The sequence below is a fragment of the Cervus canadensis genome, chromosome 33, assembly GCF_019320065.1.
Source record: "Cervus canadensis isolate Bull #8, Minnesota chromosome 33, ASM1932006v1, whole genome shotgun sequence".
In the NCBI taxonomy this organism is placed as follows: Eukaryota; Metazoa; Chordata; class Mammalia; order Artiodactyla; family Cervidae; genus Cervus; species Cervus canadensis.
In genome coordinates, this window is record NC_057418.1 from 19,039,967 (window position 1) to 19,065,136 (window position 25,170).

Consider the following 25,170-nt stretch of genomic DNA (forward strand, 5'->3'; position numbering starts at 1 on the left):
AATGAGTCAACTCTTTGCATGAGGTGGCCAAAGTATTGGAGTTTCAGCTTCAACATCAATCCTTGCAATGAACACCCAGGACTGATCTCCTTTAGGATGGACTGGTTGGATCTCCTTGGAGTCCAAGGGACTCTCAAGAGTCTTCTCCAACACCACAGTTCAAATGCATCAATTCTTCAGCACTCAACTTTCTTTATAGTCCAACTCTCACATCCATACATGACTACTGGAAAAACCATAGCCTGAACTAGATGGACCTTTGTTGTCCATCACCAACTCCCGGAGTTTACTCAAACTCATGTCCATTGAGTCGGTGATACCATCCAACCATCTCATTCTCTGTTGTCCCCTTCTCCTCCCACCTTTAATTTTTCCCAGCATCAAGGTCTTTTCCAATGAGTCAACTCTTTGCATGAGGTGGCCAAAGTATTGGAGTTTCAGCTTCAACATCAGTCCTTCCAATGAACACCCAGGACTGATCTCCTTTAGGACAGACTGGTTGGATCTCCTTGCAATCCAAGGGACTCTCAAGAGTCTTCTCCAACACCACAGTTCAAGAGCATCAATTCTTTGGCGTTCAGCTTTCTTTATAGTCCAACTCTCACATCCATACATGACCACTGGAGATACCATAGCTTTGACTAGATGGACCTTTGTTGGCAAAGCAATGTCTCTGCTTTCTAGTATGCTGTCTAGGTTGGTCATAGCATTTCTTCCAAGGAGCCAGCATCTTTTAATTTCATGGCTGCAATCACCATCTGCAGTGATTTTGGAGCCCCCAAAAATAAAGTCTCTCACTGTTTCCACTGTTTCCCCATCTATTTGCCAGGAAGTGATGGGACCAGATGCCATGATCTTAGTTTTCTGAATGTTGAGTTTTAAGCCAACTTCTTCACTCTCCTCTTTCACTTTCATCAAGACACTCTTTAGATCTTCTTCACTTTCTGCCGTAAGGGTGGTGTTATCTGCATATCTGAGGTTATTGATATTTCTCCTGGCAATGTTTGATTCCAGCTTGTGCTTCATCCAGTCCAGCATTTCTCATGAGGTATTCTGCATATAAGTCAAATAATCAGGGTGGCAATATACAGGCTTGACATACTCCTTTCTTGATTTGAAACCAGTCTGTTGTTCCATGTTCAGTTCTACCTGTTGCTTCCTGACCAGCATATAGATTTCTCAGGAGGCAGGTCATGTGGTCTGATATTCCCATCTCTTGAAGAATTTTCCACAGTTTATTGTGACCCACACATTCAAAGGCTTTAGCATAGTCAATAAAGCAGAAGTAGATGTTTTTCTGGAGTTCTCTTGCTTTTTTGATAATCCAATGGATGTTGGCAATTTGATCTCTGGTTCCTCTGCCCTGTCTAAATCCAACTTGAACATCTGGAAGTTCACAGTTCACATACTGTTGAAGCCTGGCTTGGAGAATTTTGAGCATTATTTTGCTAGCATGTAAGATGAGTGCAATTGTGTGGTGGTTTGAACATTCTTTGGTATTGCCTTTGTTTGGAATTGGAATGAAAACTGACCTTTACCAGTCCTTGGCCACTGCTGAGTTTTCCAAATTTGCTGGCATATTGAGTGCAGCACTTTCATAGCATCATCTTTTAGGATTTGAAATAGCTCAACTGAAGTTCCATCACCTCCACTAGCTCTGTTCATAGTGGTGCTTCCTGAGGTCCACTTGACTTCATGTTCCAGGATGTCTGGCTCTAGGTGAGTGATCATACCATTGTGATTATCTGGGTTGTTAAGATGTTTTTTGTATAGTTCTTCTGTGTATTCCTGCTTCTGTTAGGTCCATACCATTTCTGTCCTTTATTGAGTCCATCTTTGCATAAAAAATTCCCTTGGTATCTTAATTTTCTTGAAGAGATCTCTAGTCTTTCCCATTCTATTGTTTTCCTCTATTTCTTTGCATTGATCACTGAGGAAGGCTTTCTTATCTCTCCTTGCTATTCTTTAGAACTCTGCATTCAAATGGGTATATCTTTCCTTTTCTTCTTTCCCTTTCACTTCTCTTGTTTTCATACCTGTTTGTAAGGCCTCCTCAGATCAACCTTTTTGCCTTTTTACATTTCTTTTTCTTGGGGAAATAGTCTTGATCCCTGCCTCCTCTACAGTGTCATGAACCTCTGTCCGCAGTTCTTCAAACACTCTGTCTATCAGATCTAATCCTTTGAGTGTACTTGTCACTTCCACTGTATAGTCATAAAGGATTCCATTTAGGTCAAACCTGAATGGTCTAGTTGTTTTCCCTACTTTCTTCAATTTAAGTATAAATTTGGCAATAAGGAGTTCATGATCTGAGTCACAGTCAGCTCTGGGTCTTGTTTTTGCTGACTATATAAAGCTTCTCCATCTTTGGCTGCAAAGAATATAATCAATCTGATTTCGGTATTTACCATCTGGTGATGTCCATGTGTAGAGTCTTCTCTTGTGTTGTTGGAAGAGGGTGTTTGCTATGACCAGTGCATTCTCTTCATAAAACTCTATTGGTCATTCTGTGCTCCAAGGCTAAATTTGCCCATTACTCCAGTTATTTATTGACTGCCTACTTTTGTCATCCTCCTTTACTGAAAGCCTTAAAGAAGTGATACAAAACAGGGATTGGTACCCCTGTTCGCTATTGACCTTTCAGTTGATTTTTGTTGTGGTCCTGAACTGTCAGTGGAATCATGGCTTGCCCACACCCTCCAAACACCAGTTGTGACAACTAAAAATGGTTTCAGATATTGTCAAATAGCCCCTGGGGAGTCGTGTTGCTAGAGTTAGAAATTAAAACACAGGATACCCAGTTAAAATTTGTTTTATTAAGGACAATTTTTAGAGTGGTTGCAGGTTCATCACAAAATTGGGCAGAAGGTTCATCACAAAATTGGGCATATATCCCTTACCCCCCACACACACCTCCCCCATTACTTACCAGCATCCCCCATGAGATGTACATTTCTTACAACTGATGAGCCCAGTCAAAGTCTGCAGTATACATTAGAATTCACTCTTGGCATACGTTCTGTGGGTTTGGACAACTGTATAAAGACATAGATCTATCATTGTAGTATCATACATAGTAATTTCACTGCCCTAAAAATCCCAAGTGTTCTACCTACTCATCCCTTCCCTCCCCTAAGCCCTGGCACACACTGATCTCTTTATTGTCTCCATAGTTTTGCCTTTTCCAAAATGTCATAATGTAGTCTTTCCAGATTGGCTTCTTTGACTTAGAAATAGGCACTTAAGTTCCCTCCCTGTCTTTTCATGACTTCATAGGTCATTTCTTCTTGTGTGCTAAGTTGCTTCAGTCATGTCCAACTCTGAGACCCTATGGATTGTAGCCCATCAGGCTCCAATGTCCATGGGATTCTCCAGGCAAGAATACTGGAGTGGGTTGCCATTTCCTCCTCCAGGGGATCTTCCCCAACCAGGGACTGAACCCATTTCTCTTATGTCTCCTGCATTGGCAGGAGGGTTCTTTACCACCAGCACCACCTGGGAAGTGCCATTTCTTCTTAGTTCTGAACAATATTCCATTGTCTGGATATAGCACGGTTTATTTATTCACTTACTGAAGAACATCTTTTTTGGTTCCAAGTTTTGGCATTTATGAATGAAACGGCTATAAACAACTGTGTACAAGTTTTTTGGTGGACATACATTTTCAATTCACTTGTGTAAATACAAAGGAGTGTAATTGCTGGATCATATAACAAGAGTATGTTTAGCTTTATAAAAATCATCAGACTCTTCAAGAGTGGTTGTACCATTTTTCATTCCCATCAAAATGACTGAGAGTTTCTGATATTCCATATTCTAGTCAGAATTGATGTTGTCAGTGTTCCAGATTTGGACTCTTCTAAAAGCACAGTGGTAAGTCATTTTAATTTGCATATCCCTGATGACGTACAATGTGAAACATCTTTTGATATGCTTATTTGCCATCTGTATATCTATTTTGGTGAGGTGTCTGTTAAAGTCTTTGGCCCATTTTTAATCAGGTTGTTTGTTTTCTTATCATTGAGTTTTAAGTATTCTTTTGAAAATATTTTTTCCCAGTCTATGAAGTCATTAGAGAAGTCAAAGTCTTCTCATCCTCTTGACATTTTCTTTACAGAGAAGAAGTTTTAATTTTAGTGAAGTCCAGCTTATCAATGCTTTCTTTTGTGGGCCATGGCTTTAGTGATGAATACATAAAGGCACTGCCTTACCCAAGGTCATCTAGATATTATCCTATATCATCTTCTATAAATTTTATACTTTTACACTTTGCATTTCAGTCTACTGTTTATTTTGAGTTAACTTTTGTGAAGGGTGCATGGTCTCTGTCTAGAATCATTTCACTCAGCCAATTTTTAATTTCATATAAGCAAACAGTATGTACAATATATAAAATACAATCATATTAGAAATTATTTATACTAGAAATTTAATTTCCCTGTTATTCCACTTTAACTGAGCATAAGGTGTTGTTGGGGAAAGATAATCAAGAACAATCTTCAAATCAAGAAAAACTCCGCCAAGGCAGAAGAAAAAGAAAATCATTGCATAAACCTTAAACTAGAATGTGATACACATCAAGGGCAATCTGCTAAAGAGATTGCAAAGACCCAAGGAAGTTTCTCTTTTGTGTAGTTCATCAGAGTCCATTACATGCATATTCTCAAGATAAATGATAAATAGTGCTTGAGTAAAAGGATTTGATGGCACCAATTGTTACACACAGTGAATCCTAAATTCACCTGGCATTTGGGGTCACCATGTGCATGAAGGGAAAGGGGTTTTCCTCAAACCAGAAAGACTTTCTAAGAGCTCAGGGAGAGGGAGAGATATAATTGGGTGAAAATCACCACAAACAGTGCCCAGGGGGCCCTACCTCGGGCTTCACTGGTGACTCAGTTGGTGAAGGATCTGCCTCCAATGTGGGAAACTCGGTTCGATCCCTGGGTTGGGACAATCCTCTGGAGAAGAGAACGGCTACCCACTCCAGTATTCCGGCCTGGAGAATTCCATGGACTGTACATCCATGGAGTTGCAAAGAGTCAGACACAACTGAGTGACTTTCACTTCATTTCACTTCAGCCCTACCTCATCCATCAAGTACTTTACTCCCTGTGAACGTGTAAATAGCCACAAGTAAACAAGCAGAAATGTGCCATGGTTGGTTATCATCACCAATGGTGTGATTGGAAATGTGGAATCTGTCCACATTTCAGGATAAAAATCATGAACAAAAGAACTTGAAAGAAGGAATATGTGTTCTGGTTGTGGTCTAGGAACCTTCCATCAGCCCTCTTTGGTAAAATAAAGAATGAATTGGCATCAACACCCTGAATGAGAGTCAGTGCCTTGAGAAAAAATCCAGGGACAAAAGAATGCTCTTTCAGCAATGGTGAATCTTTTGACAACACAAAGGACATAACTGTATAGAAAACATACATGTTAAGTGCTTGCAAAAAGTGATTTGCAAGAGTAGGAGTCTGAGCATGAATACATTCTTGGAATACTTAATCAATATATATAGTTTATTTTATTTTTTCATATATGTTTAAATGTGATACATGATGAAAAAGTTATGCCTAAATAAATTTAAAAGAGATTTTTCAATAGGAAATAAATACTCACAAGTGATAGAAAGTGATAAAAACCTTGAGTGGCATGTTTTCTTTCTTGAAGCATGTGAATTAATAGTGTATCTTACAATAAATGGCATCTCAGAATAAGAGAAACCTGGTATTTAAGTTGCTTAGGCATAAGAACATTATTTTTTATCTTACACTGTATCTCCTCAATTAATTTAATATTAATTTTGGTTGAATGTATATTATAAACATTGTGTTGATTAAATCTTATTAAGTTAAAATTCATCAGATGTTAAATAAATTTCGTCTCTTACCAGAGGAAGGAGTCTTCAAAGAGTCTTCTGTTAGATGGTGTGTATATCTGAGAAATAGAAAGCTTTTTAGAGCCTCTCTGACTAGGTAAGAGTATTTTCTTGATTTAGAAAATATACTAATACATGTTATCTTTGTCAGGTTTTTCATATTTCTTTATGGCGTTTAATGAAAAAAGCTCAAATAACAAAACCTCCATCCAACACCAAATTTGCATTCCGTGCCATGGTTTTGGACTTGGATTTACTCGATTCTTCTTTGGAAGAGGCTTCTTTAGGTACTGATTAATTTTAGGTGTTTCCGTGACCAAGAAACTCCTAGCTTTATATAGGATACATAATTTGAGAAAAATGCACCCCAGATTTTTGTGGTGTAGATAGAATATGTCAGTACTGACAGTTATAGGGTTCAAGCTTTGCCCTGAGAAAGCTCAAAAGTTTCCAAAGATCTGACATGTGTCCCCTGTTCCACATATTTCCAGGGGAGCCCAGAATATCCCAGTTTTATTTGTTCCTGACCTTAAAAAGCAGACAGTCACTAATCTATATAGTACAACTTGAGGAATTCTGGGAAGATATTCTGATCTCAGTAACCCTCATTTCTTCCTTTTCCAATGCTCTATTCCCACGATTTTAACATTTTTTTCAACTTTAGGAGACCCTTCTTGCTATTTTCACAGAGGAATTCAACAGTATTTCACTGAAGTGTCAATATTTAGCATTTCCCTTCTCCAGAATGTTTATATTCTAAAAAGGAACCACCTGCAGAAGGCAATGTTAAATATAAGAACAAATCTATCAGTGTGGCACTTAACCCATCAGATGGCCTTAAAAGTTAAAAGCAGTGAAAACTGAACTAGAGATTAGATTAACTTTTAGTCCAAAGTTTGTTTTTCTCTTTCTAGCGGAATGGGTAGATGTTAAGAACAGTGTGCCAACAAGCGATAAAGAGTATTCTCCAGAGGAAATAGCAGCAGCAATTAAAATTCAAGCCATGTGGAGAGGAACATATGTCAGATTGCTTATGAAAGCAAGAACACCAGGTATATTCTTTCAATCATTTATAAAATGAACTTGCATATATAAGTGAAGTGAAAGTCGTTCAATCATGTCTGACTCTTCCCGACCCCATGGACTGTAGGCTGCCAGGCTCCTCTGTCCATGGAGACCTTAATACTGGAGTGGGTAGTCATTCCCTTCTCCAGGGGATCTTCCCAACCCATGGATTGAACTCAGATCTCCTGCATTGCAGGAGGATTCCTTACCATCTGAGCCACCAGGGAAGCCCCTGCATAAATAAAGATGAATATTTGTTTACATGCTAACAAAAAGTATTTTAGGTTCATTCAACTCTATGGCTCAGCTAATTGTTTTTAATTCTATAAATGTTGAAATTTCTTGAGTTCAGGGTGCAGGTAGGTATGCTCAAGCTCTTGTTTCTGCAATTTAGTGCAGTGTGGCTTTAGTCTGTGTCTGACAGAGTGAGCACACAGCAAATACTGGCTGAATGAATGATCAGCTGTGTTTTCCCAATCTTTTGTGAGTTCTTTAAAAACAGGAAACTGGCCTTTTCCCCATTCATCCCCAGTGCCTAGCGGAATACATAGCAGTTTCAGCTAAGTCATAGATAATTTTACATTTCTAGGCCATTTTTCAAAGTGAATGCATGAATGAATTAAATGAAGACGTTTCCACGTATGTCCATGGCATCATACACTTAGAAGGCGTAAAATGCATTCAAAGTGTATTATTATATTTATCAAATCAAATATATTTTTGTATATGAAACTATTTTGTGAAAAGATCTGTTTTATCAGTTCAAAATAAAACACTGCAAAGGCAAAAAATTATATTCAATTATTTTCATTCTGCAAATTTTGTTGACATTTTTATGTAAAAAGCCTTGCCTCCCATAGAATTCTTTGAGTATTTTGAAACATTTTGTTATAAAAGTATCTCTGAAATATTTAATAAGAAATATCAAAATGTTCATCAAAGCAGTAAAATCTATAGATCCATAAATATTAAACAAATAAACTGCATTGCATAGTTTTGTGATAGAAAAATATCCCTGTTGTTTGTCCATATATACTGTAAAAAGTATAATCATATAATAATTTTTTTCTCTTTATAAAGACAAAAATGAGCAGCTTTTTAATAATATTTGTGTTCTCAATCAACATATAATTATTGAATAATTCTTGTGTGTGCAGAACTATTCTATGTTCTGGCCTTACAGAAATTAGTAAAACTTCCAAGGTTTCTGCTCTGGTGAATCTTGTGTTATAGTGGTCCCAGGCATGCAATGGAAAGTAAATATATTAAGATAATGATTTCAGATACCAGTAAGTTCTATGAAGAAATTAAGATAATTAGAAAAAAAAACGTCAGTTTCTGACATGTTAAATTTGAGACGCTTATGATGGATTCACATTTTTTTGTCAGATCATCTCCTGTTAAGCCTTTTGTGGATTATGCTTTAGGTTAAGCTTCAGTGAGATCCCATTAGCCACTGTTCTTTAGGAAAAAAATGGATGGATTATAGTTTCTGATACAAGAGTGTTCATAAGGACTTTTTTGCTGTGATAAGTGATCTTTTGTTGTAAACTCTTTGATGAGTATATTCAATTAGATCAAAGAGATTTTATGATTTTTTAACTAGAGATGAAGGGAAACAGCATAAAATGATGATCAGAACTCTCAGCTAGAGGCTCATAGCTTTGTATTTTAAACATGATTTTATTGCTAGTAAAGCTTCTGACTGGATATCACCTTACTTGTGAGTTTCAAGTGCTTCACCTGTAAAAGGAGGGCTTAGAACAAGATGATTTTTCAGGCACCTTACAGTTTCTGTATTGTTATTTTTAGATACGAAGGAAAATGCCAGTGTTGCAGATACTCTTCAGAGAGTTTGGGCTGTGTTGGAACAGAATATAGAACAGTATGCAATTTCTCTCTTAAGGTAAAGCAGCATAATGATTTTTTTTTAATTGCAGTATCTTGGTATCCTCCAAGTTACAGTTCAAATGCCACCATATTCGTAGGATTTTTCCCTAATCACTGCAGCTAGAAACATCCCATGGCTTCTGAACTTCCCCACTTAATACGTGTTTGTCTTCACTGCACTTATCTAATATTCTAAGCAGGAAAGCTCTGAGAAGCAAAGCGAAGTTTCTTGAAGTCTTTTGGTGCTCAGGAGACAAAAGTTAAAAGTTTAGGACCTGCTAGGGGAAACTATTTTTGTTTTTGATGTCCAATTGCTAATCTACATCCTACTCTTTGGCAACCCCACGGACTGTAGCACACCAGGCTTCAACAGTGAAAGTCATCACTTGAAATCCCTGGTGAACAGCACTCTAGAAACAGGGACAAGTGAGGTAAAGTGGGCCTTAGGAAAACTGCATTTTAACCACAAATCTTCTTGGAATGAATCTGATGCAAGGAAAGACTGAAGGCAGGAGGAGAAGGGGGAGACAGAGGATAGGATGGTTGGATGGCATCACTGACTCAACGAATATGAGTTTGAACAAAATCTGGGAGACAGTGAAGGACAGGGAAGGCAGGCACACTGCAGTCCATGGGGTTAAAGAGTCAGACATGATCTAATGACTGAACAGCAACAAATATATAAAAGGAGCAGACCATTTTGATGTAGGAGCTAGCAGACCAAATCTCTAACAGTGACTATAACGGAAAAGCTCAAGAAAATAAAGAATAAAGAGAAAATAGATTAAAAGTTTAGATTAATAAAGCACAGTTAAACGGAGATGACATAAATACAATTTCTAACAACTGAAATTTAAAATGTTTTAGTTCAACAGCATATCAGGCAGAATAGAGGAAGAGATTAGTGAACTGGGAGGCAGGTCAATAGAAAAATAGTGGAAAATAAGGAAAGAACTAAGGAAAATATGGGGCATGCTTAGAAAGTCCAGGATTTATATCATTATAGTACCAGAATATAAAAATATAATAGCTGATAAATTTCTAAAACTGATAAAATATATCAACTTGTATTTTCAAGGGACTCTGCATGCAGAGTCTGTGCAGAAAGGACACAAAGGAAACCATAGCTAGACTCATCATAGTCAAACTGCTAAAAACCAAAGGCCAGAAGAAAAATCTTCAAAGTTACCAGAAAAATAAGACATATTATTTTCAAAGGACAATTAGACTAATAGCTACATGTAGGAGTAAAATCTTAACCTTAGCAAAGCAGAATGCAGAAATTGGGTAAATGGAGGTACAGAGTTCTAAGGTTCTGGCACTACTGCAGAAACGGTAAAGTAATAATCTAGATGAAATGCTAATAAGGCAAGGATGCATAATATATTCTCTAGCAATGTGCTAAATGGATCAACTAGTCAATTTAAGAAACAAGATTAATATTACACATTTTCTAGAGAACAGAAAAGAAGAGGAAACATTTACCAATTCAAAACCTTGATTTTAAAATCTCAGCAAACATAGTAAAAAAAAAAACCTGAAATTGCAAACCAGTCACCCTCTTAAAATTAGATGAAAAAATATAGCAAATCAAAATTGGAATTCTATAAAAAAAAATAATATCTTTTAATTAAGTAGGTTTCCCACTCTGAGACTTGGAAGAGTAGTTTAACATTAGGAAATGCATTAATTCGGCACATTAACAGGGAAAAGGAACAAATCATTTGGTTCTTCGGATAGGTTCAGAAAAAAAAATTGAAAAAAAACAACACAAATTCAAAATTTAAAAATTTTTAGCTAACTAAATTTAGAGAAGATTTTCCTTAATATGTTATAGTACCTAGTATATTTTTTAAATTACTGTAAATATAATTCGTGGTGAAAATTTGAAAGCTTTTCCTTGAGTTGGGGATTGAGACAAAGATGCCTGCCCAAACACTTTTATTCAAGGTAAGCCTGAAATTCTGAAAATGGCAGAAAGGTAATAAAGCAATATAAGTGTCAGCAGAATTTGAAGGGAAGAAATAAAACCACTGTTTACAGGCAATATGGTTCTGTATATAGAAAGTACCAAAAAAATGCCACATGAACCAGAAGATATAACCAACCTGGTCTTTGTTCTTGTAATTATTTTTAAAAGTTTTTTAATACCCTACTTCCCTGATGGCTCAGGGGGTAAAGAATCTGCCTGCGATGCAGGAGACACAGTGGCTGTGGGTTCAATCTCTTGGTCAGGAAGATCCCCTGGAGGAGGGCATGGCAACACACTCCAGTATTCTTGCCTGGAAAACCCCATAGACAGAGGAGCCTGGCAAGCTACCGTCCAAAGGGTGGCAAAGAGTGGACACAAACAAGGACGCAGGTGTGCAAATATAAACCTATCATTTTCCTTCCACTACCAAAGACCAGCAATCAGAAAGAGCAGGTGAATCCTGTCCTCCGTGAGGATCTCTCTGGCTTTGCTTTCCACTGACAGTACAGTCAAGTCATCCACCATCTGGAAGCCGAGCACAATTCTAGCTCTGTCTAGACCTCTACAGAGAACCACTGTCTATGACCATTAGAGCTTCTGTCCCAGCTAATACCCAACATTTTACAAAAGACCTGAGACTCCTAATGCTACTGAGGCTGGTTCTGGTTCCTGGCTGGGTGGGAGCTACAGGACCCAGGATCTCTCTGATCATCTCCATTGTGTTCTGGAATATACCACAGCCTTTCAGCAGGGCAATCATGGAGAAACCTAATTGCACTAGAAATCATGTACAAGGAAAACTCTGGCACTCTCCCCTTGTTCATGGCCTTTGGTTTTAGGGTTTATTTTTAAATCTTTTTTTTTTTTCAAATCAATTCCTCACTGTAAACTACACTCTATTATTTATTCTCTACATCAAATCCCCAGACTTTCAGTGGCTTCTACTCAGTTTTATTGCTAATTTTCCTGCTTCTAATTTTCTCATCCTTATAGCTTGATCTTTGGTGCTGGTTTCCCATCTGTAAATTTCAGTTACTCCCAGAGTCATGAATTAGGTTTTCCTTCAACTAAGAACTTCAGATAACTTTGGGCACCTTCGAGAGACATCATGGTTGACCTGAAAATGGTCACCTCTGCCTTTGAGCCACACACAAAAAGCCTTCATTTGATGAAGTACTCAATCCATCTAACAGTGGACTGTAATATTTTATACTGGTTTTTTTTTTTATTCATTTTTTTATAAATAGAATTTGTTTCAAAAATTGCTTTTGCCATTGGTACTTAAATTATTTTTACCTTTCCAGACTTATGTTTAAAAGCAAGTGCAAATCTATGGAATCTTATCCATGCTATCAAGATGAAGAAACTAAGATTGCTTTTGCTGACTATACTGTGACTTACACAGACCAGCCACCAAATACTTGGTTTATAGTTTTCAGGTGAGGCTATCATATATTGGCAAATAATATCACCCCTAAGTGGTATAAAATATTCATATATAGAGAGTTTTATTTGTGATAGTAGTAAAAGTATGAACATTTAACTTGCTTTCAGAACTTAGTTAGAATTCCTTCCATATCTGATGTGAATAAATGAGCTATTATAGAAATTTTATCCATGTTTCATTAAACAAAATATGAAGAATATGAAGTTAACTATTAGATCTTTTGATGAATGTGGCTTCTCCTATGGTTCAGCAGGTAAAGAATACACCTGCAATGCAGGAGATACAGGAAATGCAGGTTCAGTACCTGGGCCAGGAAGATCCCCTGGAGGAGGAAATGCAACCCACTCCAGTAGTCTCGCCTGAAAAATCCCATGAATAGAGGAGCCTGGTGGGCTACAGTCCATGAGGTCTCAAGAGATGGACACGACTGAGCGACTAACCACGCACACATAATATAATAAACTGATATGCTTTTAGTATAGAAATAAATCATTTCATTTCCAAGCAATAGCATGTTAGTCACACATTATTTATAAATAGTATTTCTTAAAAGGTTAGCATTTGCATGAAAACATAATGTATTAATTAGAATTCTAAAGGAAAACAATATGTGTACCTTTAAGTTATTTGCAACTTTAAACTTATTTTTTTATTTCTTGGCTTCAAACCTAATTTCAAGCTTTCTTTATGATTCACGTCAAGGGAAACTTCACTCTTTTGTAATTACAGAGAAACATTTTTGGTTCCTCAAGATATGATTTTGGTTCCCAAAGTATATACTACACTTCCAGTCTGTATGCTCCACATTGTTAACAACGACACAATGGAACAAGTGCCAAAAGTGTTCCAAAAAGTGGTGCCTTATCTTTATACCAAGAATAAGGTAGGTTTAAATTGATTCTCCTCATTTGATAAATAGCAATGAGAAGCCAGCACTCTGAGAGTTTACAGCAAAAGGTAGAACAAATGTGTTTTCAGCCCATAATTAGGCCCTGGTCTTTCTTCAGAGAAGTCTCGTGTATCTAACAGAAATAGATACTTAAAGTGAGTGCCAGAACATTCGCCTTTTAGTCCCCTTCTTATCTTTTCACCAAAGAAAATATGACAAAAGGAAAATGTTAGAAATCCCCATTATTAAAATTATAAAATCAAACAAATCCTTAAAATGAAAATGGAGGTAAAGAGCACATTTAGTCTTATCCCAAACCAAATCATCATTAGGTTGTCTCTGTTTCCTGCAGGGTTTTTTATTTGATTCCTAAATATGTTTGAAGATTGTGTTTATACAGCCACTCACCAGATTTGGTCTAGATTTCCTTTTGAATATAAAAATTTCTTACATTTGTAATTGGAAATCAAAGGTCTCAAAGATCCATAAGAAAAAGATGATTTCATTCAAAGGGATATTCTACTAAGTTCACAGATGTCTTTAAATTCTAGAGATGAGTTCTTTACTTCACCAGATAAGTATACTAATACTGATCATGTTAGTCATTGATACCTACTTTTGGTAGAGATCTTTAGTTGGGTATTTCATTGAAACCACACAAGACTCTGATTCTTATTCACATGTAGCATACTTTGGGTTTGGTTTAGCTTTTGCTTTGTAGCTTCACTGTAAACCTCCCTTCCTTGAGTAAACTTAGTATGGGGTTTAGCTTTAAATGATGCCATTGAGTCACTATTCAGGAGAACACTCTATCTCCATTTAAATATTATTTCTAAATTGTAAATTTGGGATTGCAACAAACATAGCCATTCCCTCTCTCAAATATTTCCTATCTTCTACCCTCTCATCTTGTGTTTGTTTTTTAGAACAAAATAGAGAGAATGTGGAGGAAAGTATAGAACTGTATGAATAGCAGAATAGCTTCTGTTGTCCTTTTTGTGGTATGGTTTTCCTTTCATCACGACTCTTGGTCTTCAAATGTTTCTCCAGGTTACTAAGCTCTTCTACAATGTAGTTCCCTTGAACAGAACAGCCTTGAAAAAGACTTCCAACCCACCTAAAGTATAATCATTGCCCCATTGTTTTTAGTCTATGATTGCAATAGCATTTTGGCACTTGCAAAGGCATTTGACACATATGTAGCCTATTTTAGGTCAACTTTTTCTAATGTATATCCATAGAACTAGGGTCTAAGTTTAAAAAAAAAATTCTGGTTACACAGTCAATCTTCAGCATAATTAGACATTTTTCTCATAGTTTTTCAAAGCCCATAAGCTGTGATTTGAAATACTTAATCTGTGTGGTTTCTCAGTACTAGGTACTCTGCTATGTTACACTTTTATTCCAGAGTCTTGAGATCCTTTAAAACTGCCAGGTTCTCTCTTAAAATCCTATCACTAGTTTAGCTTCAGATTATCACTTATCAATATATCTATCCTACCATTTTATAAATCTTTTATTCTCCCTCAAAATTGTTCTCTGAGTCTAGACAAACATGAAATGAGTCATGTAATTTTGTTTGACTTCTTTAATACATTAGTCCCACAAGCTCAAATAATAAAAGCAGTAAAAAAATCTTTGCAGGTAAAAATATTTTAGCATACATGATTTATCTCCCTTTTCTACTTGCCCCAAACATAATATCAAAAGTCTTTATGGGTGTTGCAATTCTGAGCTCATTACAGGTATTGGGATTTTAGTTACTATCCCACGATATTTATTGGAGTGTTATGAATTCATTCTGTCTTGTGTATGTCTAATTTTTGTTTCTGGAAATCTAAACACATCAGCTTCCCTCATAGCTCAGTCGGTAAAGAATCTGCCTGCAGTGCAGGAGACCGGGTTTGATTCCTGTGTCGGGAAGATCCCCTGGAGAAGGAAATGACAACCAACTCCAGTATTCTTGCCTGGAGAATTCCATGGACAGAGGAATCTGGTGCGCTACAGTCCATGGGGTTGCAAAGAGTCAGATACAGCTAAACCACCATAAACACATCAGAGAGTTTTCTCTGTATCAGAGAGCAACTGGAACACAAAGCCTGTATTTTCCTGCCTTGATAGAAATGTCTGGAATTATAAACTCAGAACTGCTTTGAACTTGTGTGTGTTGTTACTTTGCCAGGTTCCTTAATTACTTCTTTTCTCCAATTTAAAGAGCTCATCTCCAGGCTCACAACTGGGTTCCATGGAACCAGACCTCTGCTAATTCAATAGCTTTACTTGCCATTTGTCATACCAAGGGAACTATATTTCCATAAACTCTCCTGCTTTTTTCATCTCATATTTAGAAAGGTGATTCTGAAAAGACAAGAAAATCAAATAGGAAGCTATTGGGCTAATCCAGGAGGCAATGATTAAAAAAAATAATAATAACTTGTCTTAGGTAGCATTAGAAGAATTAGAAGGAAATGTAGTAATCATCTACCACAGTTAAGCATTTTTTAATGGCTAGGGAAACATACAAACAGAAATACTAGAGTGTTCCATTTTCTCCAAAAACATGTAAGTTAGAAGTTTTTAAGAGGGATTTCAAAACATAATACTAAGTGATTTGTCACTTACCAAGAGATTGGAAGATTTTTATGTATATTAAGATAAAGCATTTTAGTACTGTGAAAACATATACAGGGAGGGGCCTCCCAGGTGGCGCTAATAGTAAAGAACCTGCCTGTGAATGCAGGAGATATAAGAGACATGGGTTCAGTACCTGGGTCAGGAAGATCCCCTGGAGGAGGGTATGGCAATCCAACTCCAGTATTCTTGCCTGGAGAATCCCTTAGAGGACCCTGTCGGGCTACAGTCCATAGGATTGCACAAAGTCGGACACAGCTGAGGTGATTTCAGTTCAGTTTAGTTCAGTCGCTCAGTCGTGTCCAACTCTTTGCGACCCCATGAATCGCAGCACACCAAGCCTCCCTGTCCATCACAAACTCCCGGAGTTTACTCAAACTCGTGCCCATAGAGTCGGTGATGACATCCAGCCATCTCATCCTCTGTCATCCCCTTCTCCTCCTGCTCCCAATCCCTCCCAGCATCAGGGTCTTTCCCAATGAGTCAGCTCTTCACATCAGGTGGCCAAAGTATTGGAGTTTCAGCTTCAGCATCAGTCCTTCCAGTGAACACCCAGGACAGATCTCCTTTAGGATGGACTGGTTGGATCTCCTTGCAATCCAAGGGACTCTCAAGAGTCTTCTCCAACAACATAGTTCAAAAGCATCAATTTTTCGGCACTCAGCTTTCTTCACAGTCCAACTCTCACATCCATACATGACCACTGGAAAAACCATAGCCTTGACCAGACGGACCTTTGTTGGCAAAGTAATGTCTCTGCTTTTTAATATGCTATCTAGGTTGGTCATAACTTTCCTTCCAAGGAGTAAGCATCTTTTAATTTCATGGCTGCAATCACCATCTACCGTGATTTTGGAGCCCCCAAAAATAAAGTCTGACACTGTTTCCACTGTCTCCCCATCTATTTGCCAGGAAGTGATGGGACCAGATGCCATGATCTTAGTTTTCTGAATGTTGAGCTTTAAGCCAACTTTTTCCCTCTCCTCTTTCACTTTCATCAAGAGGGTTTTTAGTTCATCTTCACTTTCTGCCATAACGGTGATTTAGCACCACCCATATATTGGAAGGCAGCTATGCTCACCACTATACTACCAACTCTAGTGAAACCATACATTGTATCTTTGAAAACTAGTAATAAAATATTACTTACTTCAGTGTAATTCTTCTTTGTTGTAGAAAGGCTATACATTCGTGGCTGAAGCATATACTGGTGACATGTATGTGTCATCCTCACGATGGAAACTGCGCCTCATTGGTTCTTATCATCCACTCCCGTGCCTGTCTCGAGACCCTCCATGTAATACCTTTGCCATAAAGGAAATCAGAGATTATTACATACCCAATGATAAGAAAATTATATTCAGGTATGTAACAGAAAGGAGATGCATTCCTTTAAAATATTAATATCTTGTATTAAATAGTTGACTTTATATTTAAATATTTTATTTAAATATTGATATTATCAAAAATAATAAATTTTTTGGTAAAATCCTAATTTTGAACTTTAATTTTATACTCCTTTGAAAACAGAGAGCAATATGATTGTATAAATGTTATGTAAGATACAGCCTATGTTGCACATGTGGTTTCTTAGTCCTCATCCTATTTTTGTTGTTGTTCTGTCACTCAGTTGTGTCCAACTCTTCATGACCCCATGGACTGCAGCATGCCAGGTTTCCCTGTCCATTACCAACTCCCAGAGCTTGCTCAAACTCATGTCCTTTGAGTTTGAGCTCAAGTCCATCACCATCCATGTTGGTGATACCATACAACCATCTCTTCCTCTGTCATCCCCTTCTCCTCCCTGCCTTCAATCTTTCCCAGCATCAGGGTCTTTTCTAATAAGTCAGCTCTTTGCATCAGGTGGCCAAAGTATTGGAGTTTCAGCTTCAGCATCAGTCCTTACAATGAATATTCAGGATTGATTTTCTTTAGGATTAACTTGTTTGATCTCCTTGCAGTCCAAAGGATTGTCAAGAGTCTTCTCCAACACCACATCAAAAGCATCAATTTTTTGATGCTCAGACTTCTTCCTGGTCCAATTTTCACATCCATACATGACTACTGGAAAAACCATAGCTTTGACTATACAGACCTATATAGCAAAGTAATGTCTGTGCTTTTTAATATGCTGTCTAGGTTTGTCATAGCTTTTCTTTCAAGGAGCAAGCATCTTTTAATTTCATGGCTGCAGTAACCATCTGCGGTGATTTTGGAGTCCAAGAAAATAAAGTCTCTCACTGTTTCCATTGTTCCCTATTTATTGCCATGAAGTGATGGGACTGGATACCTGATCTTAGTTTCCTGAATGTTGAGTTTTAAGTCAACTTTTTCACTCTCCTCTTTCACCTTCCTCGAAGGCTCTTTAGTCATCCTATTTGGCTTTCATTAAACATTCTTCATAATACTCTTCCTTCTTTTTACTCTCTCTTTGTTCTGTTCCATCTCTAACACTTCTCTTGTGTTCAGTTCAGTTCAGTTCAGTTGCTCAGTCATGTCCGACTCTTTGCCACCCCATGAACTGCAGCACACCAGGCCTCCCTGTCCATCACCAACTCCTGGAGTCCACCCAAACCCATGTCCATCGAGTCAGTGATGCCATCCAATCACCTCATGCTCTTTCATCCCCTTCTCCTCCTGCCCTCAGTCTTTCCCAGCATCAGGGTCTTTTCCAATGAGTCAGCTGTTTGCATCAGGTAGCCAAAGTATTAGAGTTGCAGCTTCAGCATCAGTCCTTCCAATGAACACCCAGTGCTGATCTCTTTAGGATGGACTGGTTGGATCTCCTTGCAGTCCAAGAGACTCTCAAGAGTCTTCTCCAACACCACAGTTCAAAAGCATCAATTCTTCGGTGCTAGCTTTCTTCATAGTCCAACTCTCGCATCCATACATGACCACTGGAAAAACCATAGCCTTGACTAGACGGACCTTCGTTGGCAAAGTAGTGTCTCTGCTTTTTAATATGCTGTCTAGGTTGGTCATAACTTTCCTTCCAAGGAGCAAGCATCTTTTAATTTCATGGCTGCGATCACCATCTGCAGTGATTTTGGAGCGCCCCCAAAATAAAGTTAGCCACTTATTCCACTGTTTCCCCATCTATTTGCCATGAAGTGATGGGACCGGATGCCATGGTCTTAGTTTTCTGAATGTTGAGCTTTAAGCCAACTTTTTCCCTCTCCTCTTTCACTTTCTCTTGTGTAGATTTCTTCTTATCTGCCAACTCACCCTTCTTTTCATACTTGTCTATGTATTCTCACATCTCCCTGAGAATACATAGATAAGTAGTCCTCACCATGGACTCCATTCTCTCATGTATCAGAGCTTTTGGTTTTAATTCCCACACACCTCTCACCTTTGTGCCCTCCTCTTTTTTTTTTCTTTTAATTTATTTTTATTAGTTGGAGGCTAATTACTTCACAACATTGCAGTGGGTTTTGTCATACATTGACATGAATCAGCCATGGAGTTACATGTATTCCCCATCCCGATCCCCCCTCCCCCCTCCCTCTCCACCCGATTCCTCTGGGTCTTCCCAGTGCACCAGGCCCGAGCACTTGTCTCATGCATCCCACCTAGGCTGGTGATCTGTTTCACCATAGATAATATACATGCTGTTCTTTCGAAACATCCCACCCTCACCTTCTCCCACAGAGTTCAAAAGTCTGTTCTGTATTTCTGTGTCTCTTTTTCTGTTTTGCATATAGGGTTATCATTACCATCTTTCTAAATTCCATATATATGTGTTAGTATGCTGTAATGTTCTTTATCTTTCTGGCTTACTTCACTCTGTATAATGGGCTCCAGTTTCATCCATCTCATTAGAACTGATTCAAATGAATTCTTTTTAATGGCTGAGTAATATTCCATGGTGTATATGTACCACAGCTTCCTTATCCATTCATCTGCTGATGGACATCTAGGTTGCTTCCATGTCCTGGCTATTATAAACAGTGCTGCATGAACATTGGGGTGCACGTGTCTCTTTCAGACCTGGTTTCCTCAGTGTGTATGCCCAGCAGTGGGATTGCTGGGTCATATGGCAGTTCTATTTCCAGTATTTTTAAGAAATCTCCACACTGTTCTCCATAGCGGCTGTACTAGTTTGCATTCCCACCAACAGTGTAAGAGGTTCCCTTTTCTCCACACCCTCTCCAGCATTTATTGCTTGTAGACTTTTGGATAGCAGCCATCCTGACTGGCGTGTAATGGTACCTCATTGTGGTTTTGATTTGCATTTCTCTAATAATGAGTGATGTTGAGCATCTTTTCATGTGTTTGTTAGCCATCTGTATGTCTTCTTTGGAGAAATGTCTGTTTAGTTCTTTGGCCCATTTTTTGATTGGGTCATTTATTTTTCTGGAATTGAGCTGCAGGAGTTGCTTGTATATTTTTGAGATTAATCCTTTGTCTGTTTCTTCATTTGCTATTATTTTCTCCCAATCTGAGGGCTGTCTTTTCACCTTACTTATAGTTTCCTTTGTTGTGCAAAAGCTTTTAAGTTTCATTAGGTCCCATTTGTTTATTTTTGCTTTTATTTCCAATATTCTGGGAGGTGGGTCATAGAGGATCCTGCTGTGATTTATGTCGGAGAGTGTTTTGCCTATGTTCTCCTCTAGGAGTTTTATAGTTTCTGGTCTTACATTTAGATCTTTAATCCATTTTGAGTTTATTTTTGTGTATGGTGTTAGAAGTGTTCTAGTTTCATTCTTTTACAAGTGGTTGACCAGTTTTCCCAGCACCACTTGTTAAAGAGGTTGTCTTTTTTCCATTGTATATCCTTGCCTCCTTTGTCAAAGATAAGGTGTCCATAGGTTCGTGGATTTATCTCTGGGCTTTCTATTCTGTTCCATTGATCTATATTTCTGTCTTTGTGCCAGTACCATACTGTCTTGATGACTGTGGCTTTGTAGTAGAGTCTGAAGTCAGGCAGGTTGATTCCTCCAGTTCCATTCTTCTTTCTCAAGATTACTTTGGCTTTCGAGGTTTTTTGTATTTCCATACAAATTGTGAAATTATTTTTTCTAGTTCTGTGAAAAATACCGTTGGTAGATTGATAGAGATTGCATTGAATCTATAGATTGCTTTGGGTAGAATAGCCATTTTGACAATATTGATTCTTCCAGTCCATGAACACGGTATGTTTCTCCATCTGTTTGTGTCCTCTTTGATTTCTTTCATCAATGTTTTATAGTTTTCTATGTATAGGTCTTTTGTTTCTTTAGGTAGATGTACTCCTAAGTATTTTATTCTTTTTGTTGCAATGGTGAATGGTATTGTTTCCTTAATTTCTCTTTCTGTTTTTTCATTGTTAGTATATAGGAATGCAAGGGATTTCTGTGTGTTAATTTTATATCCTTGTGCCCTCCTCTTTATTCTAATTGTCCTCTGCTACTTCATAGTCTCATTATGTTTTATCTACAGAAACACTGTGTTTCTGGAATATATTTCTCCATTATATTCACTCTTTTTCTTTATATTCTCTATTTCTCTCTCTCTCTTTCTCTATCACCTTATTCATTACATATGTGTTAGTCTCTCAGTTGTGCCCAACTCCATGTGACTGTCATGGACTCTAGCCCTCCAGACTCCTCTGTCCATGGAATTCTCCAGGCAAGAATACTGGGGTGTGTAGCCATGCCCTTCTACAGGATATATTCCTGACCCAGGGATCAAAGCCGGGTCTCCCACATTGCAGGCAGATTCTTTACCATCTGAGCCTCCAGGGAAGCCCCTATTCATTACATATCCATCCTTTACTACTGGAATAGTTACCTTTCTAACACACATGATTAAATACGTGATTCCCTTTCATTGAAATTTGGGAGATCGAAGCGTCAGCTGAACTGATTCCTGCTGATGGCTGTGAGGGAGAAAATACCCCATGCTTTCTCTATCTTCTAGAGGTTGTTGATCATTGGCATTCTTTGGCTTGTAGGTTTATAACCCTGGTCTTTGTATTCCTCTTCATGCACCATTCTCCCTGTGTCTCTCTCCAGATTTCTCCTTTTCATAAGGTCCTCATTTTAACTTGATGATTTCTGAAAGATAATATCTCCAAGAATGGGGGCATGGTGAGGTGCTAACGGTTAGGACTCCAGCAGGTTTTTGAGAGGAAACAATTTAACCTATAACAAACAGTGACAGTGAATCTAGAGGGAAAATAAAGGATTTTAAGATATCAAGGAAGTGAAGTGGACAATCTTGGCTGATTATGGTTTGACTTGGGAAACTGTTGGAGAGTAAGTGTTGTTTATTTAAATAGAGGTTTCAGGAAGAGGACTCTATTTGCTGGTTGGGCAACAGAAAGACGATTAATTCATTTTTACGTGTTAAACTTGGTAGACCAGTGAAATGTCTGAGGGACATTGCATAGGGATGCTGGACTGGAAACATGGATTTGAAAATGATTATTCTATTTCTGCCTATTGAAGTGACTGGGAAAGTTTGTACAAAAAGAGTCAGATCCTGGACAGAATATTAAGATTCTCTGATATTTATGAGAATGTCGATGTGAGAGACGTCTAAAAAAATCACCCCTGAAATAGGAGGTACTAAAATTGTTATGCCCCTGGGGAAAGTTTTTTGAAGAAAGAAGAAATGAGGGTTGATTGAACCCTGTCAAATTCCCCTGAGAGGTCAAGGAAGATGCGAACTGAGATTTCACTAGGGTAGTGACAAGCTGCTTGAAACCATGGCAAGAGCAAATTTAGCACCTTGTTGGGGGCAGAGTAGGGTGTTGTGAGTGAGCGGAAGGTGATGAGCTGAGACAATAGAAGTTGACAACTCTCCTTGGACTGTAAGCTGGGGAGTAAAATAGAGCTGAGGCTGAACAGCGGGGTTGAGTGAAGATATTTTTCAGTTTGGTTTTTGTCTTGTTTTGATCTGTTTTTAAACAGGTGAGACCTCCATGGGTACAAAAGCCAAAATCAAGAAGTAGTAAAGTAGGGAAACTTAAGATACAGAAGAGAGAAGATAGAAAAGCAAGTTCATAGAGAAACTGAAAGTTTATAGAATCCTGAGCATTTGCAAGGATTCACCTAAAGTAGGAAAGAACCCCAACAAAAAGACTAGAGATCTTAGACGGCATTAAGGGACAGAGTTAGGAAGGAATTAGAGTGCATATTTTCATTCTTTTTCCGAGAGTTTCCCAACCAGCATGGTTAAAGGGTGAGAGCACAGGTGACAAGTACTACTTTTGATTTCTATTTTTGGGGCTCAAAGAAAACTCTTGACAGTGAAGTTTTGAAAGCTACTGCCAGCCGTGCTGTTTGTTCCACTGAGAGAAGGGCATGGTGGAAAGGTGCTATGTGGCAGTAGTTTGCAATCTATCAAATTTTATCAGTGAGTGTATATCATATCTAAATAAAATGTTACATATCTCTGCTTGGGATGTGATAGTAATAAACACCTCATATGTAATTTCATTTTACCCGAGCATACTGGGATCTTTTTCCAAAGTCTATAATAGCACTAACATTTCCAGGATTTTAACTGACTGTCTAAAGTAGGTTTACTTGTAGATTATCATATCAGTAAATGATACAATTTCCTCAGTGGTTTGAAGAAAAGACTGTTGATAAAGATGAATGTTTTTCTTTACAGGTATTCGGTTAAAGTTGCATTGCCACATCCTATTACAATACATGTTCGCACATCCAAACCAGATGTATTCATCAAACTACAGATCTTAGAAAATGAAGAAGTTATCGTGAGCTCCACCGGGAAGGGTCAAGCTATCATACCAGCAATTAACTTCTTGGGGAATGAGAAAGACTTGAGCTCCCAGTGTAAGTGTGGCTTTTAAAATTGGTTGTACATAGATTCATAAACAGATATTTATGTAACTGATGGTTAAAATGTTTTAAGATAAAATAACAAGTAAAATCGGTAAAATTTGATACCATAGTATTTTTAGAAAACTATTGCATTTGTGCATGACATTAGTCCCTGAAGATAGATTTGTTATAATTGTACTTTAAAGACTTTATTACTTGAGCCCGCTCAGATTTTCAAATAAGAAATAGATTTTTATTATTTTGAAATAATTTTTAATTAACCAATTTATTTTAATTGGAGGCTAATTACTTTACAATATTGTAGTGGTTTTTGCCAAATATCGACATGAATCAGTCACAGGTGCACATGTGTTCCCCGTCCTGAACCCCTCTCCCACCTTCCTCCGCATCCCATCCCCCAGAGTCATCCCAGTGCACCAGCCCTGAGCGCCCTGCTTCATGCATCGAACCTGAACCAGTGATCTGCTTCACATATGATAACATACACGTCTCAACGCTACCCTCTCAAATCATCCCACCCTCACTGTTTCCCACAGAGTCCAAAAGACTGTCCTTTACATCTGTGTCTCTTTTTTTACTTTTATTCCAAATTTATTATTTTTAGAAAATATTCTACTTATTAAAATTAATAAAAGTGTTGAAATTATTACCTGCAATGTAATAGTCACAAGAGCTTTTAATTAATAAAATTATTTCTGAAATAAGGGATAACAGTGATACTGTAAGATATATTCATTTCTTTTAATAACTTGGTTATGACTATAAAAGTAACACAGGCCCAATGTAGAAAGCTGAAAAATAGAAAATTATAAACAAGGCAGCAAGAAATCCTTTGTAATCATACAACCCAGAAAAAAGAAATACTGTTAGTATATTAGCTTTTACACCTCTACTGTCCATTTTTACATTCTCATTTTAAACAAAAGTAGATTACCAGTTTTGGTAATTAACATTTGTTTTTCTTATTTGTGACATTGGTTGGGGCCTTCAAACCTATGTTAAATAAGAGTGATGATGATATACTTGTTTTTCTTAAATAGGAAGGCTTAGAGCATTTACTATTCAGTATGATGTTTGTTGTTGACTTCTGATAAATACCCTTTATAATATTTAAGAAAGTTTTTCTCTATTGATAGCTAAGGATTTTAATATAAGTTTGGAACTTTATTGATTACTTCTTTGTTTATAAAAAATCATCAAAGTTTATCCCTTTGAGTCTCATAAATTAATTTTTAATTTGGAATACATTCTTGAAATAAAACTTATTTATCCATGATGTTTCAATACATTCCTGTGTTTTGAATATACTATTTTATTTGGCTTGTTAGATCATATTTTCCCTTTAACTTTTAACTATTGTAATATTTTTACAATTTCCAAATAACTGTTTTAGCTGGTCTTCTGTTGTTAATATCTACTTAAACTTTTGGAATTAGTGTGATTTATACATTTTCTATGTTGAGCATTGGATAGATGTTTTCACTGTGACCTAATTCAAATCAGTTTTGGTTAGTATTACATTGAGTTTTATAAAGAACACTTATTCTCTATTTTGGAGGTAAATGATTTGATGTCTAAATACATGCGCACCCACAC

At 37.4% G+C, this 25,170-nt stretch overlaps 1 protein-coding gene across 1 annotated transcript in view; it reads left to right on the forward strand.

Moving 5' to 3' along the window:
• The window catches only part of ADGB (androglobin), a 206,616-nt gene that overhangs the window by 118,552 nt on the left and 62,894 nt on the right, over window positions 1–25,170 (forward strand). Inside the window, exons 26-27 of the mRNA XM_043457333.1 lie at window positions 16,955–17,142; window positions 23,381–23,565. Of these exons, the coding sequence (XP_043313268.1) occupies window positions 16,955–17,142; window positions 23,381–23,565 (373 nt within the window). The remainder of the gene's footprint in view (window positions 1–16,954; window positions 17,143–23,380; window positions 23,566–25,170) is intronic.